At 38.6% G+C, this 24,213-nt stretch overlaps 1 protein-coding gene across 5 annotated transcripts in view; it reads left to right on the forward strand.

Annotated features, from left to right (window-relative positions):
- LOC150075796 (uncharacterized) overlaps nt 1-24,213 on the forward strand; it is a 40,212-nt gene that overhangs the window by 10,214 nt on the left and 5,785 nt on the right. The window contains exon 1 of one of the 5 annotated variants that reach the window (XM_090387821.1): nt 14,234-14,457. The exons of 1 other annotated variant lie outside the window; for it this stretch is intronic. In XM_090387821.1, coding sequence (XP_090243947.1) covers nt 14,368-14,457 — 90 coding nt within the window. In that variant the 5' untranslated portion in view covers nt 14,234-14,367. Of the gene's footprint in view, nt 1-14,233; nt 14,458-15,085; nt 15,688-16,693; nt 16,837-19,745; nt 19,786-24,213 lie in introns of those variants that run through there. 3 more of the 5 variants (XR_016547836.1, XR_016547837.1, XR_016547838.1) reach the window with 3 other exon arrangements.

The raw sequence follows: 24,213 nt of genomic DNA on the forward strand, positions 1-24,213 counted from the left end.
TCGACAACTTTAGAAGAGGAAATTATTCACAGTACCATTTAAAAGTAGATGTCCAACAGCTATTTTATATTTTGGTCATTCCTTCCTATTCAAGCTTCTTCTTCATACTTCTATAGTTCAAGCAAGCTGTAGGCTTCAGAGAGGCTCTTCACTCTGTATTGCTTGCCTTCACAGTATTTCGCAGGGTCTATTGTCAATGTATTGAAAAGGGGGACTGCGTTGTTCGGAAAGAAGTTCTTCAGACAGCGCAGGTTGAACAGTGTAGAATGCAACGGTAAGCAGGGATTATCATTACTGCGTCCAGCACGTGGAGTAGCGATAACTCAGTGAAGACTGGGGGCGTCAATCACACCGGTAAGCATCTGGGACAGAAGACTATTCCTGGACGCAATGTGAACTCTCCAGGGAGTGATATTTAAGTTGGTATATAAAACAGCTCTGGAGATGGTGAATGCGCTGCCCGTGACTGTTCATCCATCGCATTACCCAGTACTCGACTGCTAGGAATCGGTTTATGTACGAGGTCGGTGCAGAAGACCAGATTGGTGATGCATATAGTGCGATTGGTTGTATGCACCGATGGACGTATCCACAGACTACATCGACGTGGAGTAACCCCGTCAGCTCTTGTCAAATTGCCCACATCGCCGAGAAAGTCTTAGTTTTCATGGTCGAAAAATGGTTTTGAAAAGTGAGGCCCTCGTCCCAAGTCAAGCCGAGGTCGGTGTGAGACTTCATTTTCCTTATCTGCATTCCGTTGTGATAGGCTATGATTCTCTTTTTTGTAAATGTGATTTGGGCTGATTTAGATATGATTAGCTCCAGACCTATCTGAAGTAGATAGGTTACAAGGCTGTTGATCAGGACGGCTGCTCGCTGATTTATCAGGTGGGTTTGTTCAGGGTCTTTTGATTTTATATATAATTTAGGTCATCTGCATATGATGAGAAATCAGTGTACCTTGCGAGGAAAGGTTCAAGGGCCGCGGCGAACCACAAATCGGACAAGACACCTCCCTGCGGTACTCCCCGCGTTATAACACGCTCCTGTTCGAAGGATTTATGGCTGATGATGAGTTGTCTTGGCGTAAGGATGAGGTTGATGGCTTTTAACAGGCTTCCTGTAATGCCAAAGTATTTTTCCAGAATGTAGATGAGAGCGGGAATTGAGAGCTTATCATAAGCAGATGAAATATCAAGGAAGATGACGTCCAGCTGAGATTTACTGTTTTGAGAGAGTTTGAATTTTAAACAGGGTGTCTAGTAAATTTGTATATGTAGATCTTTTGGGAATCACAGTATGCAGATTGGGTCTATGAGAGACGCATTGTTCGATCAGTGCTGATAAGATAGTTTTCTCAAACACTTTTAATAGAGAGCAGCCCACTGAGATCGGTCTGAAGTCCTTAGTTTCCGTAGGGTTTCTTCCTTTGGGTATGGGTTGTACCCTGTAGTGATTCCATATTGTCGGGATTGATCCGGAATTTAATATCTGATTAAAGATTGACAGAAGGGGCTCCACAATGAAGGCACTGCACACTTTAACCATGAATAGAGGAAAACCGTCAGGACCAATTGTAGTTTTATTGGGAAGTCTATTGATGGTATTTATAAGGTGTTGCTTTGTTAGAGATATAATTGAAAGGGGCTATCTGGAGTGTATGAGGAAATCGCCCAGTTTTTTTGGGTCTGATGGCACCGCGTTGAAAGTCAAAGATACCCATTCCTGAAATACCTTCTCTTCCATATGGAAAACTTTGTTGCATTTGGATGTAATACGTTTGGAGTGATTTATTCTGTTGAGTACCAGCTGCCGGATTGCTTTTCGTTTGTATTTAAGGAAGGTTGCCCGCTCTTTCTTGTACATCTGGTAGTCAGCTGAGTATTGAAACTTTTTCCATTTTCTGTAATTTTTTGTTTCCTCTGGAATGCTTCTCTGACTTCAGCAGTGAACCATGCGTTGGATCTGTCAGATAATTTTATTTGCTTGGATGCTCGTTGGGTGGCAATTTCAACTAGCTGGTTAGCAAGGCTAGATATAGCGATGTTCATTGGTTCTTGCTGTAGATCCTTCCAGTTTATTTCTGTGAGACGTGCCAAGATGATCTATGGGTTTAAGTATTTGATGGAGTATACTGTTTTGGTCAGCACTTCATTCCCGAAGGCTTCGCCAGCGTTTGAGTCGTTTGTAACGTTGAACTCAAATGTGATGGAAGAGTAATCAGAAGGGAAGCTGTAATGTTCAGTGGTCAGATTAAGGTGCAGGAGATTGTGGAATAACTCATCCAGTGTCTGGTTTCCCCTGATAGGAGGTGTGGTTTGATGAACTAAGCCAAATGTACCAACAACTGTTCTGAGATCTTCAGTGGCTTCATCATGTCTAGGCGTAGGCATGTTAAAATCGCATATAATGAAGGTTGGGGTATTGGGGGCTAGGTTGACTGCTGTCCATGCTTGTAGTTCACTCCGGGAATCTTCTGTATGATCGGGGGGTAGTTACACCAGACAGATTTGTAGTAGTATGGCATCCTTTCTAAATGTGGAACATAGGGCTTCGAAGTTATCTGATTTGTTCACCTGAAATCTCGATTGCTTAAAACTAGATGAATACAGCATCTAGTTTTAAAATATCTTTTAAAATATATTTAAAAAGAAAACTTCCTACAATCCAATCTAAACATGAAGCCCTGCAATTTAAATTTATAACCCCTAGTTCGGGAATTCTTTATAACAGTGAGAATTACACCTTCATTCATTTTACTAAACCTCAATCAAGTCACCTCTGAGGTGCCTGGTGGCCAAGCTCACACAATCAGTCTTTCCTCATACGGTCGTTCTTCTGCCTATCTCACCATTCGAGTTGCCCGTCTTTGGATCCTTTTAAGATGCCCGATGTCTTTTTTTCAGATTAGGTCTCCATACTTGGACACAGTATTCCAAATGTGGTCTTGCAATTGCCTTATGCAGTGGGTTATGACCTCCCTATCTCTACAGGATAATGTTCGATAAATCACTGATAGGACACCATGGACTTTCTTGGCCGCCTGTTTACACTGTTCATAAAACTTCATATCTGCCCGTATCGTAACTCCCAGATCCCTTTCTTCCTCCAATGTTTTTAAGTCAACCCCAAAAAGCGTATAGTTTATTTTGGGGTTGCTATTGCCGAAGTGTAAGACCTTGCATTTAGCTGCATTAAAACATAGCTGACACGTCTCTGACCATCTTTGAAGTCTGTTGAAGTCATCCTGAAGGAGCACTGCTTGGCACTGATCATTAACGACTCTGCCAATGTTTAAGTCATCTGCAAATTTTGACATCACGCCTTTTATCCCTTCGTGATGTAATTTATGGAAAATGAGAAACAACATTGGTCCAAGAATCGATCATTGAGGGTCCTCACTCCTGAAGTTACACCAATCTAAAGAATATCCATCAATGACAACCCTCTGTCTTCTGCCCTGTAGCCACCCAGGAATACATCTTAGAATCTTTCCGGTAATTCCAACCTCTTCTAGCTTATGCAATAACCTCTCATGAGGGACCGAGTCAAATGTTTGCTAAAATCCAGATAAACTATGCCGAAATTGTTCCCAACATCCAGCTCATGAGTAACTGTCAAAATAGCCTACGAAGTTAGTTAAACATGATTTTCCTTTAATTATAGTTAGTTAGACATAATTTTCGTTGGTTCCCCAAGATTTCTTAAACTGGAAAGAGGAATGCAGTGCACTTTCATCAGCAAAACTATGGATAGGATTTCCAGTCTGCAGAAGATCATTAATATAGACGCCGATAAGAGTAGGAGAAAGAAATGAACCTTGAGGAACACTGGCATTATTTGACAAGGTAAAAGAAAAGGTCGTCAACCATCACCAGTAAACGGTCAGAGAGAAAACTGGATACCAAATTGCAGAAAACAGAAAGTATCCCATAAGATGAAGCCTGTTGAGAAGACCTTTGTGGCAAACGCGAATAGTCTACAACAATTATTCGTGTTTCACCAAACTTCTGCATTAAATTTGTTCATAGATGGTTATTATAAGCTGGTGGATCGACACTGATGGAATTCATATTGGCGATCAGATGTAAAGCTTCGCGATAGTTCAGAAGTTGGCGGTTAATGGATTTCTCCATTACTTTGGAAGTGGAATGGGGTGATAATTGGATGAGAGGAATTTGTTTCCCTTTCTAGGAACCGGCTGGATATGTGCAAATTTTCAAGCAGAAGGAAAAACACCAGTGGAATAAGAAAATGTAAAAACGTTACACAGATCAGGAAGACAGGTTTTGAGAGAAAGTGGAAAAATGCCACCAGGACCTGGAGACCTCATTTGAATGACATTTTCCATGGTTTAAAGACAACCTCTCATGAGATGTTTTAGCAAATAGGAAGGAATGGAATATTAAGCAGAGTATGAGGATTGGTTGCGAGTCCGGGGTAGGCATTTCAAACTTGAGGGGGAAAAAAGTTTGGAGGGAGAAAAATTGAACATGCGTCCACTCTGTATGTGACGTCTCTGTGTTCTGAAGGGAAAAAGTCGTGAGTTTGCGGGTTGAAGTGGAAGAAGTAGATTCTTTGGTGGTCAGCGTTCACATTTCGTGGTAGCAAGATGAAAAAGAAAAAAAAACGTGACAGAAAGAAAGCCTTGTCCGGCATCGGAGGGCAGTGAAAGAAAGAAAGAAAGATCACTTAATAAACTTACTTTTAGAAAAACAAAACTTCCACCTTGCCAGTTTTGTAGCATAGCTCAGAACAGCGATTTACCATGTTAACTCCCATCTTCAAGTATCCTGTTCTGTAGGTATTGCACTCTTGTAATGAGTCACCTTTTTATTTTGCCCACGTCATTGCTGAAACGTCTGTAATTAGCACTGACCACAAGAATATGATAACCTGTAGGATAGTTTTAAATTTACTACGCTGACTACGTTCAAACGTCAATGGATTACGTAAGTACACCTGAATAATTGAAAAGTGGTAGCTTTGATTTGAAGTGGCAGATTCAAGGTCATTGGGCAGCAACCTGCTTGCCAACTGACGAACCACTGTGGTTTGACCGATTGGACTTTGAAGGAAGGTAAACCCCAAATCTGTAGTAAACACAGGAGGAGGAAGAAGACCCCTTGATCTTCTTCCTCCTCCTGTGTTTACTCCAGATTTGGATATGACTTCACGTGAAGCATTTAAAGCAGATGGGAAACAAAATTATGGGAATTAAATGTCATTTAAAAATGTCTAAAGAGTTTACGTACTTGTAATACGTACTTTTTGAATTTTTAAGGAAAATAAAACGTCTACCAAAATTATAAAATATTAAACAAAATAAAAACCATATTATCTGACCATGTACATAGCTACCAGCAGACTGCGTTTAATTGATACGTAGTACTTCTCCACGAGTTGGCTTGGTATTGCACTACTCTAAATAAAAAGGCTTTGCTCCAGTGGAGGATATACTACTTTTTGTTTAAAGTGTATGTTATCTTTTGTGAGATTAATATGCGATCAAGATAAGTTAAAGAATGCTGCACATGTAGGATGCAAAAAATTTTCTACTTTTTCTTCATTAATGTATGCAGCCATTCCTTGGAGAACACCTTGAGCCCTTGTGCACGTCAAAACACGAGCTATGCAGCGCTTCCCCCCAGACCTTCGCGGCATCTTTTCTGAACCCAACCGAATTCTAATGAGCCGATATTGAGATAGAGACATATCCTGCAGGTGTATGGTCTGGTTTCTCGCTTCATTGGCACCACGTAATTGCAAGGGGAGGAGGAATCCGTCACGAGATGCGTGCCTTTATCATCTTATCTGCACATGTCGCGGCCCATCGAAACTTCCCCTCCGAGGAATGTTAAACCCGTTCCTCCGATTCGTCGCCCTTCAAATCCTTTCGAATCACGTCAAAGGGGATTACCACGTGACCTCTGGGAACCCCGATTTAAGCGGGATTATGTGCGAACCCGATTATCACCGCTTTCGTTCCAAGATGGGCAGATTCGCTGTAACGGGCGGAGTTGGGCTGATGAGATAGCAAACCGGTTTGTACTAATGAATCTCGAAACACAGGCAATTCCTTTTTTCTTTCTCAGGAGGGATCAATCTGGGAATCTTTGAATGGTGACACACTTACAAGAGAAGACTAATTTTTAATTGGCCCCATTAACGGAAAAACGCCTTAAAGGATACGCACGGAAATCAGCGGTCCCCTTTACACCTTCCAGTAACCCGGTAGCCCCGTTTAGACAAACACCACGAATCTATTTCTGTCTTTAAGACCATTTTTATGGGTACTCCGCTCATTTTATGTCTTTTTTCATAGCCGCCATTATTAGCTTCTTTTCGCTTACCCATTCCATGTCTGTGTTGCTATGACTACATTCCAAGTAGTCATAGCAATTCTGGAGCCGCGTCTGTGTTGTTTATTTTGCAGTTACTACGGTAACTCCATCTTGCGGTTACTATGGTAACCTAATCGTTCACGTCTGTCGGGAAGGGGGAATAAATATTATTATACCAAAGTTCAATTTATTTATTGATATATTCCAAAGATGCACATAATCGACTGAAATAATCGAATGATGTGATCCAATAATTTCCCATTCGAATGATTTTCATAATGGAATGAATCATTCGAATGATATGAGCATAATCAAAATAATCAAATGATTCGCTATAATCGAAATAATGTTGAATTACGTGGAAATTCTTCTTTTAGCATAAACCATTTCATGATTATCGTTGGAAAGGATTTAATTAAACTCCTTAAATTGTTTATATCAATAAACAATGCCAATCTGAAAATAGTTGAGCTCGGATTTCATTCAGGCTTTGTGGATGCTGTTGTTGTTATGTTTTCATGTCTGTTCAGGATAGTCCCACATGTTTTAAATAATTTAAATATGACTACTTGGCTGGCCAATTTAAATACCCTACCATTCCCTCCTCTTCCACGTGGCAGTTTAAAACAGCAGAGAAACCGACAGTTGTCATTCTGGAATACAGAAGTATCAAAATCATGAGTGTCCCTCAAATGTTCAGCAGATGGCACAACCTGATCATCCAGAATAGTTGTATACCCAGCCTGATTCTGGCGCCTACTTCATAATAGTAAAAGTTCAAACATTCCCAAAACATCATTGACCTCCAACCAGCTTGTACACAGTCTGGATGAAATGTCGCACTGCTTCTCTTCTGAACTCGGTGAGGTGTCATTGGAGTATAGGCAAAATTTGAATCCATCAGGCAACATCAAAGTTTCCAATCAACAGCAGTCCAGTTTTTAGCCCATATTACCCATGCTTTTTAATGAGCAGCAGTTAACATTGGTCTTTTTTGGGGAACCCCTCCAGATATCAGCAATTCTTCTCAGTGTTCTCAATAACGACAATCTCCCTAATATTCATTTATACAACTTTTAAACGTTTATCTGACATTACCCTCGTGGGAGTTAGAGAAACAGGAGACAGTTGCTGTATTTCAAGAAATTTGGAATCAGTAATGTGTGCCCTTGATGGCACACTGAAGAATATGAATATTCAGATCATAATATTAGCGGAGAAAAATTCTCTTAGCGTCTGAATTTCATTCATTAGCTGATCTCCTCTCTCTCTCTCTCTCTCTCTCTCTCTCTCTCTCTCTCTCTCTCTCTCTCTCTCTCTCTCTCATTCTGTATATCTTTCACCCACCTAATTCATGGTATAGACTGCTTACGCATTAGACCTCCAGATTTCTGATAAGTGGAATTGTAGCATGAATGCCTCGCTGAATAACTATGAAATGACCTCGACCCGCCTACAGAAATTCTCTCTATTATAATAACAGATGCGTGTAACAATTTTAAGGTATTTAAATTTCTTTATTTACTCCCTGCTTCAATTTAATTCTTCTAGAGTTCAGGAGGACTCCCAAGTGCGACAATTAATTTTGGGGGAAAAAGGACAGGAAGAAGTTCTCCTTTCTTGGATTGAAGGGATCCTGCTTGTTGGGACTCAGTGTCCTTTCAACTTCAGGGTCCCAGTGTATTTCTGCTGCTGCACCTCTCAAGGGTCAGCTCTGTCCTTTCAGGTCACTCCCACATCTTCAACAGTTACCCAGATCGTTGAGTTATTATGGAAACATCAGGGACGGATAAGAGGAAAGGGTACCCCTTTGGATTTAAGATGACAATCCGTTTTATTTTATTTCATATTCGAAGGTTCTGTATTTAGGGTTTACTTCCAAGGAAACATTCTTCCTACTGTTCCAAGTTCGAAAATGAGAATAAGAAACGGAAAACAATAAATAAATAAAGGGAAAAAATCCCTGCATGGTAACTTTAGTTTCACTATCGCCTTAATTTCAGCCATAACTATCTTCAAATGAATGGGGTTTCCTCAATTTTTACCACTGATGTTGCAACACTTTCAGATTTGGAAAGATGCCAAGTTTGCTATTGCAGAACTGAGAGAAAAACATTTTTTGGCCGTACCTAAGTTTTGGTCTTAATCATATCCTAGTAAAGATTTCATACTTTTTTTTTTTCCCCCTGAGGAAATTTTCTCTTTCGTAGTAACATTAAATTTATTAATTTCAGCAATAACATTTAATTTTTCCTCTAAACTAGACAGAATATACAGTATTTATTTTAAAAAAATACACAAAAATGCACAATAAATACCACCTTTAAAAAAATCATAACGTAATAATTAAAAGAATTGAATAATGACATTTTTCGAATTCAAGTCACGTAAAGGCAGATGGCGCTCGCACTCAAACACTATAAAAAAAAAAAAAAACTGATGACACGTGACTACTCTTGAAATATGCATGAAATATGCATGCAGCAAACCATTGTTGAATGCGCACGTGGCACAAATTGATACGTTTGATTTCACCACGCGCAATGACGTCATTTACTTTCAAGTGAAAGTGTTAACCAATTAACATTTATTTCAAATTTGCGTTTTGCCATTTTTTTTTTTTTTTTTTACTCTTCGTTCATTTACTGCTTTTCGATTTATCTTACACTAAACACATCGGGCTTCTCCTTGTATCCGAACGAGTGTGTTTACAGACGATAACAATAACAGAATGTTTTTGTTTCCGTCTGCTATCGTGTCAGGTGACGTAAAAGGAAACGCCATACAGGAACTCCACTTGACAAAGTACATGCTCAGTATACCAATAATTGACTTAGTGGCAGATGTTTCATTGTACCGGTTGACTAGATAACTAGTGCAGCTTTTCCCTGTTGATGAGGTAGGTAATATTTGGCATTCGTTCTCCAACTCTAATAACAGCGTCGTCTGCGTCAAAAAAAAAAAAAAAAAGCGTCTGCTGTTGCGCAGTTCAAAATACTTAAAACTGACCGAATTCAGTAATCCGTTCATAACGCTGTCCACTGCGCAAGTAAACAAAAATGATGTCGAGCGTTTTTAAAGTGGCGCACGCGCACGATTCCTATCGTTTGGTCCATGATTTGAACGTATCGATCACGAAACAAGTGCAGTTTCTGACAGAAAAAGAAAAATCAATTAAAGAGGTGGCAGTGGAATGGAACCCCCATAATCCTAATCTCCTGAACCCCGTAATTATATCATCAGAGGTCGTGCCTGAGGTCAGAGAGGCTGAAGGCCACTTAACAGGCCACTTCTTACGGAAAAACCCCTTTCTTCTACACGAGCGGTTAGGGGACTTGTCGCACTGTTATCTGTAAGCTTTAACTAATTGTGGCTAAGAAGGAAACGGATGTCCCCTTTAACATTCCACCCTTTTGTGGCGTTGCTCAAAAAAGGGAAACAATGGTGGCTGATGGGAATAAAAATGCAACAGAAACTTTTGGAGTTTATTTATTTATTTTCTTTTCTTATTCACCATGGATTTTTGTACGAGGATAGTTAGACCAGCCACATGCAACAATCATTCTGTCATTCTTGAAATGTACAAAGCGCAAACAAACAATTATTTGTCTGCGTGTCTCGAGAGTGAAAGATGCATTGTTGTTCGCGTGTGTCTCGAGACAGGAAGTGTGCAACTTGTGCCGATAACAAATTTACTTGCATGTGGCCTTACTCGCTGATGATCAATAATAATTTTGAGAAACGTGGAGGGATGGTAAAACCCAGGAAGATTAAAAACGTTATTTTTTTTTGGGTGGGATTGAGTGATTTGATGTTTAATGGTCCTTTTTTAAAAATCTTATCCTTTAATTCCATATGAGGAGTGAATCTTGAATTTTAATGTGGTCTCTACAGATATTGACAACACCAGTAAACATACCAAGCCATTAGTTATGCAACAGGAAGTCGTTATGCAAGAGAAGGCAGGAACAGTTTGACCTCGTGAAATGTTGTTATTTCCCCTAATTGATTAATCAGCAACTATTTCTGGATACTCGGATAAAAGGTAAAAGTAAGAACTGGACGTTAAAAACCAGAAAAGCTCCATCTGTAATCTCTGCAGAGCAACACGTGAAGTCCTCCACGAAGCCTGTTATTCTGGCCACATTAGTAATTTTTAATAAAAAAAAACCAAATTCCTATTGTGTTTCTAGTGTCCGTATACTTTTTCAGAGGATAGTGTATATGTTGTTTATTGAATCCTAAACCCATAGCCTCTGCTTTATATACACTCCTGCCTCAAATTTTATTAAAATATTTTCTATTATGTATAAAAATCAAAAAACTTAAAGAAATTTCTAGAATATTCCATAAATTTAGAGGACTCTAATGTGGTAGAACATTCTAGAAGATTCCTGAAAATGATAGAACTCTGTAGATGATTCTAGAATATTCTAGACACTGGGAGTATTGTTTCAATATTATAGAAGATTGTAGATAATTCCAGAGTTCTTTTCAATAATATAAATTGGGAGTAAAAGCTGTAACTTATAAAATCGAACACTTGCCGTTCAGATGGTTCATTCCATGGTCATGTAGCAGTCCGAAAACCCTTTAAAACCGGAAAAATCGAAAGAAACTGTTGGCTTGAGCTAAGAGCCATCAACATTGGACATTTGAAGAGCAGGGAAAAACGTACTGTGGACAGATGAATCCAAATTTTAAAGTTTTGGATCCAAGCGTACAATTTATGTGAGGCATTCAACTGAAAAATAAACGGTGCCACATTGTTTAGTGCCTACAGTCAAGTACGGTGGCGGTTCCATCATGATCTGGAGGGTTGCTTCTGTTTTTCTGGAGTGGATGGCATCGGCAGAATTGAAGGAATTTTAAGAAAAATGCTATAAAAACTTTCTTGAACATAATGCAATATCCTCTGGAATTCGACTTTCTGGAAGAAATTTTATATTACAACAAGACGATGGCTCAAAACAAAGCTCTAAACTGTGCAGGGACTTCCTAAAAATCCTTTCTAGTTATTGCACATTATGATATGGCCAACCCAATCGCTTGACTTAAACCCAATTGAGCTTTTATGAGATCACCTAGGTTCTAGACCATCAAGTCCTTGAGGTCTGCTGCTCGTCTTCTCAAAATTTATTGGAATCTTTGCAGATCGCTTCGAATAATGTTCTGCTGTAACTTTTTCAATTATTAATGAAAAATTCTTAAAATACTTTGTAGTGTGTTGTTGTTTTTGTATTAAACCTTACATTGTCATGGCTAATTTCCAAAAAAAATTAAAGAAAACTGTTGTCATACGCTGTGATTCCAAACTTTTAGGAGGGAGTGTACTTTCCTTGTCGTTGCAATGGTCGCTATGGTAACAGTACTGTCTCTCATCTCCCCTTCCTGAAACTTCTTTTTATTGCTGATCTGTTTATTTATTTATTTAATTTTTTTTTACTCTTTCACATTAACGGGTCTTACGAACCTCCTTGAACCGTGAACGAAGACCCCCTCCCTTCCCATCGATCGTCAAGTCGTCTGCTAGGTGGAGACATGGCTATACTACTCCACCCGAATCTGTCTCCTGCATAGCAAATAGTTAATCCGGGTGCATGACCTTCTCAGTTACAAGGTTGTCATAGGCGGAGGCCCGTTATAATTAGTCAATCAATCGATGGATGAATTCTCTGAAAAAGCAGGTGTAGAAAATGTCTCCCACTCTGTAACTTGGGTTCTGTTGGCTGCAGATCCGAATTTAGGCTTAAAACAAATAAGCCATAGCTTTTCATGGATAAATCCGGCTCTGTCTGACAGGGCAGAGAGGCAAAAAAAAAAAAAAAAAAACACACGAGCATTCATTATCAAACTATTGCACTGCCTGACAAAAAGTTTTGCTTCCCTGTCCCTCATAACGTTTTAATCAGTGCTGTGACTGTTGCATCGAGGATGTACTGAAATGTGAAATATTCGCGTAAGGCTTTTATTTTATTATTATTTTATATTTGCATCATTATTATTTATTTATTATTTTTTCAATTATTTATAATTTGCAATAATATAATTTTTTTTTCAATTTATTTTGCTTTACTTAATTTGCAATTTTTAATTTCAGATCTACACATTCTGAAGATGGATATTTAGGATGTGAAGATGGAGTTTATTTTCATAGCGATAATCGCCCTATGTGTAATCTTTACAGTCATTGGATGCTGTATGTTCTGTGGAATTCGTCTTGCAGTGATGGATCATAAACAGGCATCTTTGAAGCAAGTGCACACATTTGGAAACAGAATATCCCGTACTGGTATCCAGTGACCAAATATAACATTTCGTAATCGGGAAATGTTCAGGAAATTTCATCATTTGATTTTTTGAGCAGTTGGCTTACCTAGAAACTCTAGTTATATTCTTTAGAATTGCGATGAATACCAGAAACAAACCCAAAAGGCAAACTCCAAAAGAGCGAAGACGTAAAAGACAAGAGAAGATTGATTATGAAGTGGTTGGAGCAGACAGAAAAGTTATTCAGAAAACAACAGGCAGAGGGAGAGAAATAGAAGGTCCACCTAAAAATCCCCTTAAACCAAAGAAGAAAAACAAAAAGATTCCAAAAGAAAATAAGAAAATTCTGCGAAACAATAAGAAAAAGAAGAAAAAGAACTGGGAGTTGATTAATGACAGAAAAAAGAAGGGCAGAGATTCAATACATGAAAAATAAACAGCTTCTCATAGACAGTTTCCTAAACTTGGTGTTTTGCAGTGTTTAGTTGTTAAACTGCTTTGTAATGTGCTTTTTAAATCTCAAAAAAGTCAAAGTTATGGACTACAAGGGAAAAAAATTATTATTTTGTTTATTCAAACCTACATAGCACGAGCAACAATGATGCTTTCGCTACCAAAATGTACACGCGAGAGCAACAATGATGCTTTCGCTACCAAAATGTACACGCGAGAACAACAATGATGCTTTCGCTACCAAAAATGTACACAGCGCGAGCAACAATGATGCTTTCGCTACCAAAATGTTCACAGCGCGAGCAACAATGATGCTTTCGCTACCAAAAATGTACACAGCGCGAGCAACAATGATGCTTTCGCTACCAAAATGTACACAGCGCGAGCAACAATGATGCTTTCGCTACCAAAATGTACACTGCGCGAGCAACAATGATGCTTTCGCTACCAAAATGTTCACAGCGCGAGCAACAATGATGCTTTCGCTACCAAAAATGTACACAGCGCGAGCAACAATGATGCTTTCGCTACCAAAATGTACACAGCGCGAGCAACAATGATGCTTTCGCTACCAAAATGTACACAGCGCGAGCAACAATGATGCTTTCGCTACCAAAATGTACACTGCGCGAGCAACAATGATGCTTTCGCTACCAAAATGTTCACAGCGCGAGCAACAATGATGCTTTCGCTACCAAAAATGTACACAGCGCGAGCAACAATGATGCTTTCGCTACCAAAATGTACACAGCGCGAGCAACAATGATTATTTTGCTGAAGTGAGCGAAATATCGCGAGAAAAAGTAGTATTTTTGCTAATAATATGTACAGAGTGGAGCAAATAATAATACGCTATTGATAATACGCGTGATTTTCGCATTTCCTGTTAAGTTGTACGTTGTGCATTTATTGTTTTTAATTGTTTATTATAGAGTATTTTAAAAAATTTTAAATATTAACATCTATTTACTAAATGTGTTTTAAATATTTTAAATGTGAATCAATCTAGTCTTCATTCCGCATTTGTTTATTGCGATTGCTATTTTATTTCTGTTAGATTTCGAATATATTAAATAAACATTGATAATATACAAATTCACTGAAACAGTTAGTGGTTTTGTTTTAATATAAACACAATAAAGACACTCGAAAACAAAGAGACAACACTCCGGCATAAAAGGATGGTTGGCAAGGTTCCAAAGGTCAGTACTGCACCAAGACACAAATAAAAAAAAACATTTGGCGCCCGAACTTCCACAGAAATAGATTCGGTGGTAACCCTAGTACGGGTAGTGCAGAAATGACGCACTTGCTCTTCACCCGAATATTGCACAGTCAAATTTTACGGACCACTAGCCGATGGAGTAGAGGGACATCAGAAGGCGTCAAGGTCAGTGATGTGATGTCAATTTTTCTATTATTTCTGTAAACAGACCTCTCTGTATGCATCAAAGCATCATTGAAACATGTCTTCCTATGTAATTTGGCTGCTTTGCTCTCTACGTACGTTTGAGTGCACGTCTTTATACTCTGCCTTTCTATCCATCAACTATTTATTTTTAAATGTCTTTGATTCTTTTCTATTCTTATTAGCCAGGTTATCTCTTGAGCTAATTATGATAACTATTTATTTTAATAATAATAATAAGTGCATATCGATCTTTGTAAACAAGTAATCGTTAGTGTACATGTAGCTGTCTAGATTACTATCTAGATTTCATTCTTTCTCTCCATCACTCATTTTGTCTGTCAGTACGTTTAGATGTTTTTATCGCCTGATTTTAAGACAAGTGTGCTGCATTTTTTTTTTTTTTTATTGCTATTAACGTCACCTAGCTATGTTCCCAGACAAATACAAGACTTGGACGTGATGTTCTTCGTTCCTTTCTGTTTCAGATGATTTAACACAAGAACGGTGTGCAGTCTGCAATAAAAAAATCTGAAAGTCACATTAGAAATCCAAGGCCACTAGAGAGGAACTTGCAGAGAGATACGCCTCTTAATCCTATTTCATTCCTTCGTTTGCTGCTTAGCTTTGAGTGCACCTCTTAACTAACAACATAGCTCGTGAGAATGACGTCACAGGTTGCTGAACTGTAACTTTCTGTCCATTCTTTAAGTTGTCTCGATGTGATTACTATAATCTGTTTGTCCTGACTTTGGTGAAGTTCCAGCCAGGATTTATTTCTGATAATTCACTTAAGATTATTTCAGAGGCTAAGGACAGTGTGTAATCTCTAACTGAGTAAATAAAATAATAATGGGGATTGGGGAGGGAGCTCAGGTTTGCTTGTTCTCCTAATGACGTCCTACCAACCTGTCACTGACTTTTGAGAGTGCTTTGTTTCTTCAATGCCAGCCACATTCTCACCTTACAGTCAACGAACTTGTTGGACCATTTATGAACTGTTCGTACACACGTACTCGTGGTTATCCCTGCGGAAATACCGACTTGGTAACTCTATAAATACCACGCCCTACAAAAGGGTGGACCCTTGCCAACAATCTACTCCATTTTCTTAGGGATTGAGAAGGAAAGCGAACTACCTAGAAACACAGCAGGACACAAACTCTGTTCCCCCACTCCCTCAATGATGACCAACCCAAATCTCCGGTGGACGTAAGTAATTTCATGAATTCTTGGAGTACATCGTTCTGTTGATGCGAGTATAAATTATTTAAAATAAAAGTATAATTTTTTAAAGGAACATCGGCATGTTTGATCTGTGAAATGCATTAGCAGCGCCACCTATGGGAACAAAATTCCCAAATTCGATTTTGTACTTTTTCTTTTCTTTGGGGAGGGGAAGATTGTTTTTTATTGCCTTTAAGTCCCCTACTGCGTAATCTTAGTAGGATTAGTACGCTTCACAGCTGTTTAACTTTGCTCTCAGCAGTGCGATGACTTTTTCTTGGAAGTCGACGCAGGTCACGTGGTGCTAAACGAAAATATTCTGAGAAAGACGCCTATGGCTGTCCTAAGGCGATCGGGTATTTCCACCCTGCTCCAGACAAAAGCTGCTGTGAAGACAAAAATTCCCCAACAGGTACAGACACAATTGAAAAGGGCAATTAAAAATAGACTGTCTAATTTCGTAGTAATTAAAAGATTAAACCACTAGATGGCGGCACTGGTTAGTAACTTTACTCCCGACATATGACACCCACCCACGATTTTTTAAATTTCATAAACGCACCCAACTCTTCTCTCCTGAACCCTAAATGAAAGAGGGAAGGAACAGTCCCGTATTTCCATTTAAAATTCACGCTTATAACTCGGTCATAACGAAACAATGTATCGAGGTACTTGCTATATTCATGAACTTAAATGGATTCCCTGTACACTGTTATTAATGATGTTTTAAGTCATGCGTGATCCCTACACCCCATTTGATAGGAAGTATAGGCTCCAGACGTTATCTTAAGGAACTATTAACGTTTCTATAGTTACTGAAGTAGGATATGATAGACAAATGCGCATGTCTTATACGAAGGAAGAAGCAAAGGCTAGCAACACGGTAAGGTCTACTAATCAGAGTAGTACCGATAGAATCACGTGATTAAAAGTGCAAAGTCACATTGGGAAGTGGAGTTATTTGTTGATAGCAGCTGAGCCAAGTGGTGTAATACTACTGGAATGTATTAAGCCTAGGATATGTGAACAAAGGTGTGTGCGTTTACTTTCAAACGCCCACAAAAATTGAGAACGCGGCTTCACCAAAGAATTACAACCGTGGATTAATCAATAGGGACACAAAGGACAGGGCAAGTAAGTCAGTCGCTTTTGGCAAACATTTAAAGTATTTTTAGAGATGGCAATCATGGCGATATTGATCATTCGTAGATAAACATGAGGTAAGCCAGGCAGTAGAACATGGCTTCAGATTTACAGCTAATTTTCCCAACTCGATCGACATACTCAAGCTCTAGAATGGTCTAGTCCAGGAACTTATTTTTTTTTAAACCTTAAGTAGCTATTCAGAAAATGGTATTTTTTTATTCTTGTAAATATATTCGATTTACCAGACAACTGTCTGTCTGTCTTCCACGTAGACGACTAGAGCGCAGGCGTTATGGTTGGTCAGATCTGCAAGTCATACTGCGCCATGTTGTAAATGGTGTCAGTCGAATATGTTCTGTACAACGACTCGCTACCAGCGAAAGAGTAAATGTATATAGTTTTATTTAAATAGAATGAGCACCTAGGTAGTTAAGGCAATCAGGTATCGACATACTGTGTCTGTGTGTGTTTTAAGGTCGGTTCGCTTCTTTTTAGGGATGAAGAACTCGAGTTTCCCAAAGGAAAACATTTGCAGATCTCTCTTGAGATGCGCTAACTTAGTTAATATAATAAATGCTCATTAAAGTAACCCTCTACCTCAAAGGGGGAGGGATTTTTTGGTCCATGTCGGCAGTTTTGTGATGTCAAGCTCAAATTTCAAGTGAGTGAAAAATTAAAATCTGTCATTTTTACATCAGTTCTTGACGTTATTACGATAAATTATTTTTAGAGATTATTTAATATTGTAGTCTCTGTCAACACGGTATACAGGGGTAGATTTACAGATCACCCGTTTAAGAGTTACATCGACCTAACAGGAGTGGCGCCTCCTATTAGGATGTACTGCTCTCACCATATCCTAGATGTGGTATTGCCATACTACAACTGCTATCTGGATTCATCACAGCAGGTGACCCTTTTCAATTTCTCAGTTGTGCAGTGTTCATCAGTGTTGTTTAATTGCTGAACGCTCAGCAGTTACTCACTTGTCCCATCTATGGATCAAGTACTCCTGAGTTAGCAGCGATGGAAACGTATAATTATTATTGATATATTAGTAATGGCAAATATTGCAAGAAAGCACGTTTAGAGAACATCAGCAAAGAAAAATAAAGTTACCCATCTCACCCTTCCACCCCCTCGAAGAATCTGTTTAGTTCTTCCTTATATTTGTTCCTACCCACTTCCACAACAAGAAGATGGAAGTTGGTTCAATCAATCAAACGCCCGCAGACTGAAGACAAATTCCTCATATCTATCCTGGAGCCATCCTTCCTCAAATTGAATTTGTGACACCCTCATGTGTGTGATCATCAAGCGGAAGAATGCCATCAGTATGGAGCTTACTCAATCCATTCAAGGGCTTAAATACCCAAGTCACATCTCCTTGCACGTGATCAGACGCTGCAATTTTCAGAACTGAAGCCTTCCTTGTAAGAGCATCCTTTTGTTCCCTTCACCAATCTCGTTATCCTTCTCTGCACTGGTTCCAGCATTGTACATCTATCCTAAAATGAGGCCTTCAGACCTGTATACAGTGCTGAAGATGCAGTCTATCCAGGGCGTTGCACAAAGGGATAATCAACTCTTTATCCGTGTTAGCAATGTTCCTGTATGTCATTGACAAAATCCCATGAGCTGTCCTGGCAGCCTGGGTGCGTTGTTCAGAGAACTTCATTGCTGACTGCACAAATACCCCCCTCCGGTCTTTTTCATTTTCTACTACCCTCAGTGTAGTACCAAACAGTTGATACGTTCATTTGGGATTACTATTCTCCATATGAAGTACCTTGCATTTGTCAATGTTAAACTTCAACTGCCATTTCTCAGCTCATCGACCCAAGAGCTTTTCCTAGATCTTGTTTCAATAGCTCGCCCTGATGACCGTCATTAACCACCATGCCAACCTTTGTATCATCTGCAAACTCTGCATTAATCCTGATATACCTTCATCAATATCGAAAACAACAATGGGCCCAGCACTGAACCTTGGGGAACTCCACTAATAACATTAGTACACAAAGAGCAGTGTCCATTAACAACCACTCTCTGTCTTCTCCCACTCAAACATCCCTTCATCCATAACAGCAGCTTGCCCTTAATGCATGGAAGACTATTGTACAAATTGGAGTAGTATGGTATTAAGGGTAAGTTGTTACAATGGATAAAAGGGTGATTGATTGGGAGAAGACAGAGAGCGGTAATCAATGGACGCTGCTCTTCGTGGACTAACGTTATTAATGGAGTCCCACTAGGTTCAGCGTTGGGCCCTCTGTTATTTTGTATATTTATCAATGATATTGATGAAGGTATCAGGCTAAATGTTGAAGTTTTCAGATGATACAAAAGTTGTCAGGGTTGTAAATGACAGTGTACTACTGCAACAGGATATAGAAAATTTGGTCAGATGGGCTGAGAAGTGGCAACCGAAATTTAACATTGACAAATGCAAAGAAGAAACCCCAGAGGACCAACTGTGTGGTACTAAACTTAGGTGGTAGAAAATGAAAAAGATCTGGGAGTAATTGTGCAGTCAGATATGAAGTTTTCTGAGCAGTGCCGACAGGCTGCCAGAGAAGGTCAAAAGCCTTTGTGAAATCCAAGTATGTGAGATTAGTATATTATTAATGCACATACTAATCTCTTGAGATAAACGATTCCTTTAGTAGAAAAAGTATTAATTTTTAAAATTATGAATCTAACATGATTTTACAAATAACTTATAATTTATCAATTCGAGCGTTGAATTTAAAAATCACAGTAATTAAGATGTATGCTTCATAACGAACAAAAAATGGTCAGCAGGAAACTTATCATTGGTTAGCAGCTGATAACTGCATCCTGTTTGTTCAGCAGTCTGTGGTGTAACCGGCGACGCAATCCAGTTATTTGGAGCATGGTTCAAGAAGTTGGAGAAACAGTTCTTAGCGAATTACGGTATGTTTTATTACACACTGCCCTTGTCTTTTAAGATAAGTTAATAAAAATATTTAAACTGAAGACTGATTATATAATAATTAATAAATTATTTAATATTATGCTTACTTATTAATAAATAAGTAATAACTCTAGCAAATATAAACCTGCATAAGATAGAAAACGGCCCCAAAATTCAAACTTCAGATATATTTTATAAATTATTTTTTCCATGTTACCTCGGCTATTTTCCTGTCTGACCAATCTGATTGGATACTACAATGGGTAGTAAAGGAATTGGATGTGAAACGTAATTTTGATATCATATACAGTACTTGGATTTTAGAAAAATATTTGATACTATTGTACCTAAAACACTGCTGTTAAAACTGAAGCAGTGTGGCCTTAAGGGCTTGTTTTGCTATGATTAAAAGGAGGTTGAGTCGGAGAACATAGAGAGTGGTTATCGATGTTGTTAGGTTTTATGAGCTTCCGACTAAGGCCATATTTCTCCTTATATATTTTCTGTAAATTGCGTGTATTCTGTGGTCGAGTTTTTGTTTGCTGGATGAAAAAACCCGAATTTATTGGGAAAAAGCCATGCTACCGTCGCTTGGGACCGACTAACTCGGCCATGTTGTGAAAAACGTCCATAATAGTTCCTCACGTCATCGACGGAACTCAAACTGAGGTCTCTTCCACCCAGTGTGTGGAAGATGTGTGCTACCAACTGTGCTACCTACGAGGGCGTGAATATCAATGGACACTGATCTTCATGGACTTATGTTTTTAGGGGAATTCCTTAGAGTTGAGTTCTGGGTCCATTGCTGTTGTTTTTTTATATTTATTAATGATGCTGATGAAGGCTTAATGTCTAAATTTATATAAATGTGATTGATACCTTTTGAACGAAATTAAATCTAGCGATGACTCCTTTCCCGTAATTACTGAGCTACTCATTTAAAATTTTCTAATCACAACGATCACTCTTATTTTTAAAAGAAATAAATGAAAGAATTGAACCAAAGTGCAGTTTGCTTATTACTACTAATAATCAATAAAATTATCACCTTCGTTTCCTTTCAGAGTAGACTTTATTAATTTTGATGGTCATTCTGATATATTCTCCTCAGATTTTCATTTGGCTTTTTTTGAAACTTAAAATTTTTTTTTTTTTTAATTTAAACCCTTAAATAAAGGGTTGCTCTTTTCACTTTCAATTACTCCAGTCCTCATTTTGCCTTGTCTAACTGACTTGTGATGGTTCTTATCTGGTAGAATAAAAACTGTGATATTAGGGTTATCCAAGAACAGCCCTCACCCACCCATGTGTATTACGAGTATGTCCATAAATTTGCATGTGTTCTCTGGTCGAATCATAAAGTTTTCTTTCTTTCGACGAAAAATTCGAGTTTCCAGGCGAGAAGGAGAACTTGTTGTCCATGTCTGAGAACCGACTAACTCAGCTTAAACGCGCCCATAAATCATTGATGGCATTCGAATCTGGCCCTTCTCCAACCGGTGTAGGAGGACAATCTGATAAAGCAGAGGCAGCAAGATTATATACTAGCTGATCCGGATGTCTACTAGAGAGTTTTCAATAGGTTTGGTCCGGTGGAATGTCTAGTGGCCGAGCTGCAAACTGTTTTAGAGTTGAACCTTCGAAATGTAAGGAAGATTAGATCTCGCCATGATTCTCACCATAACCTCAAAAAGACGTCACTGATAGTGCATGTTGGAAGAAATAGGAGTTGCCGGAGCTTTTCTCTGGAGAATAAACATAGATTTGACCACTTCAAGCCTCCAATACGCAAAGTAGTGGTATTTTACCTGACTTTGTCATCACCAGGTAATACCTAGTATTAACTGGTGATGACAAAGGATCGGCCATGCCTCTTTGTGATGTGAAGGCCTACTGGGTACAGACAAAATCCTCAATCAAAGTGCAAAGTAGGACAAAGTAGGAAGAGTTAAAGTAAAACATGTTCTTCTGTTTTTAGACTTTAACATCATTATAAATTTTTTTTTAATTTTAAAATTTTATAAGAGGGGATATTTTTGCAAAGGTTATGCTCATACAGATTTGAAGGTGAAGCAACTACTTTATGTGACCCTACACAGCCACGATCCAGATCCTAACACGGTTAAAGCGGCCGAAGTAAAGAACACCATAAAAACAGCTGCTTTGATCAACAGGGTCAGGCCTGCACATATTGTTGCACACTCCATATGTCGACAACCACTTGAATCGGTTGTGCCATTGGTCGACTTGACTCTTTGAAACGTAATGTTCGAATTCTACAGAAAGGAGCATTGGCAAACGACTCAACATCCCTACGAGAATTGGAACATATCAGTGGCGAATGGAAAACTAGAAAACTACAGGGGCTCCAGAGTACCAGAATTTCCTCATTTATGGCAATAGACCTGAGTCGACAGAAAGAATTGTAATGTTTGCAACCAACCAGGCACTTGAATATTTTGCCCGCAGCACCACATGGTTTATGGAGGGGACTTTTGCAAACCTCCAACACTGTACCAGCAATTAAACATCATCCAAGCTGCTCTTGGGCTATCTGTTGCAACATGTGTGTATGCCTTTCTGTCTACAGAGTTTTAATCAACCTACGAAGGTCCTAACAATCTTGGATAAATGAGAATTATGTGATCATATGGGATTCAATCCAGATCCCATCACTGTGATGACCAATTTTGAACGTGCAATGATCAATGCTATTTCTACAGTCCTGGGACCACAAAAAAATCATCTCGTGGCTGTTTCTACCATCTGATCCAAAGCACACGGAGAAATGTGTAAAGTTTAGGATTCGCTGCCGCATACAGGAGTGATGATCGAGTGAAACATTTTTGTGGAATGTTTGATGGACTGGCTTTTCTACCTGTAGACGAAGTGGCCAATGGGATGAATTATCTGATGCAGAAGATACGTGATGTTGAAGGACTGGAGGGCCTAATGGACTATTTCAGTAGCACCTATGAATATAATATTTTACATCTCAGAGAAGTGTTCATAAACCACAAATAATAAGAAGAATAAAAATCATCATTTAAAAATTTCGTATTATTATTTGTCCCAAGGAGTTTGTCCTGGGGGGGGGGAGGTTGTCCGATCGGCAGCCACTTCCAGTATACTGAGAGAACATGGGATATACTGGGTTACTAAACGTCCCAAAGTCATGCAGGTGCAATCAGAGAATTTATTCGTTGCAGAACTTCACAAAAATTCGATCCATTTGACTGACAGTTGGGATCTCAATATAAATTCCATCAGCGCTTTAGACTTCCAGGAAGCAAGCCATAGCTGTCATGCCTGGAAGCTAGATATTATTTTTCTTGGAACTGATATTCTATTTCAGTTTTATCTGCCATTGCCATAATCCGTGAAATTTTCTGAATAACATTAATTTAGCTGAATTACAACGCTTGCAGCTTAAATTAGTAGTTACCAGACTTTTTTTGACCACCTGGCTTAAGGAACAGAAATCATCGCAATTTACTAATCGGTATTTTTTGAGTGAAAACCTGATCACAGCAACCAGCGTATTACCCGAGGGTCAAAGTACCCTGGTGTTGGCGGAATACAATTGTTTTCAAAGGACGTTTAGCATATTGCAAAGATAACCATTAAACACCATTTCTGATAAAGTCCACCAATGAGATAGAACGAGAGGGGATAGCGCCTTAATCCCCTCACTCGTCTACTTGACCAATGGCCATTAAATTTGAAACTACTGCGAAAATCCACAAGACAAAACCTGCCAGTGCAGCTTTAGTCAAATTCGCACTTAGGATTAAGCAGTAACGTGTAGACCATTCGGGTAGAAGTGTGCTGATATTGGATAACAAACCAAGGTGGTCCAGAAAAATCGGTATTGGGTTTGCCTTCGCAGAAGAAACATTTCAGTAAAGGATCACAGAATGAATTCATATATTGAAGACAGCTCAATTATCTACGAAGTAAGTGACTTTGATACATATTCGTATATCATGTTTATCAAATGCGATCTTGATGGTAAACAAGTATAATTCCAGTTTTCCTTAATATTTAGAATAATTGCTGTCGGAAAATGGCTGACAATAATCTTCGTAAGATATCGATTGAATTTGGGCTTAAAAGTTCCTTTGAAAACATTTATAAAAGATTTAACCATTTGCTGATTGGATTAAGTTTGGAATAAGCCTCTGAAATTCAGATTTGGAGAAATGTCTGCTTTAAATACAGAATGGTGTACGAAGAGTCACTCGAGCCATTAGATATGTAGCAATTTTTATTAAATTTACTGTATATTTTATTTAAAAAATGCAAATTTGGTAATAATTTAGCAAAACTTATTTATTAACTGACATCATAAATAAGCTTTTTTAAAAAGCTTACTTATGATGTCAAACGTAGTTAAAAGAAATTGTTTGGGCAATGTTTGGAATTTG

Source organism: Mastigoproctus giganteus, chromosome 13, assembly GCF_048544385.1.
Source record: "Mastigoproctus giganteus isolate SK-2022 chromosome 13, ASM4854438v1, whole genome shotgun sequence".
NCBI lineage: Eukaryota > Metazoa > Arthropoda > Arachnida > Uropygi > Thelyphonidae > Mastigoproctus > Mastigoproctus giganteus.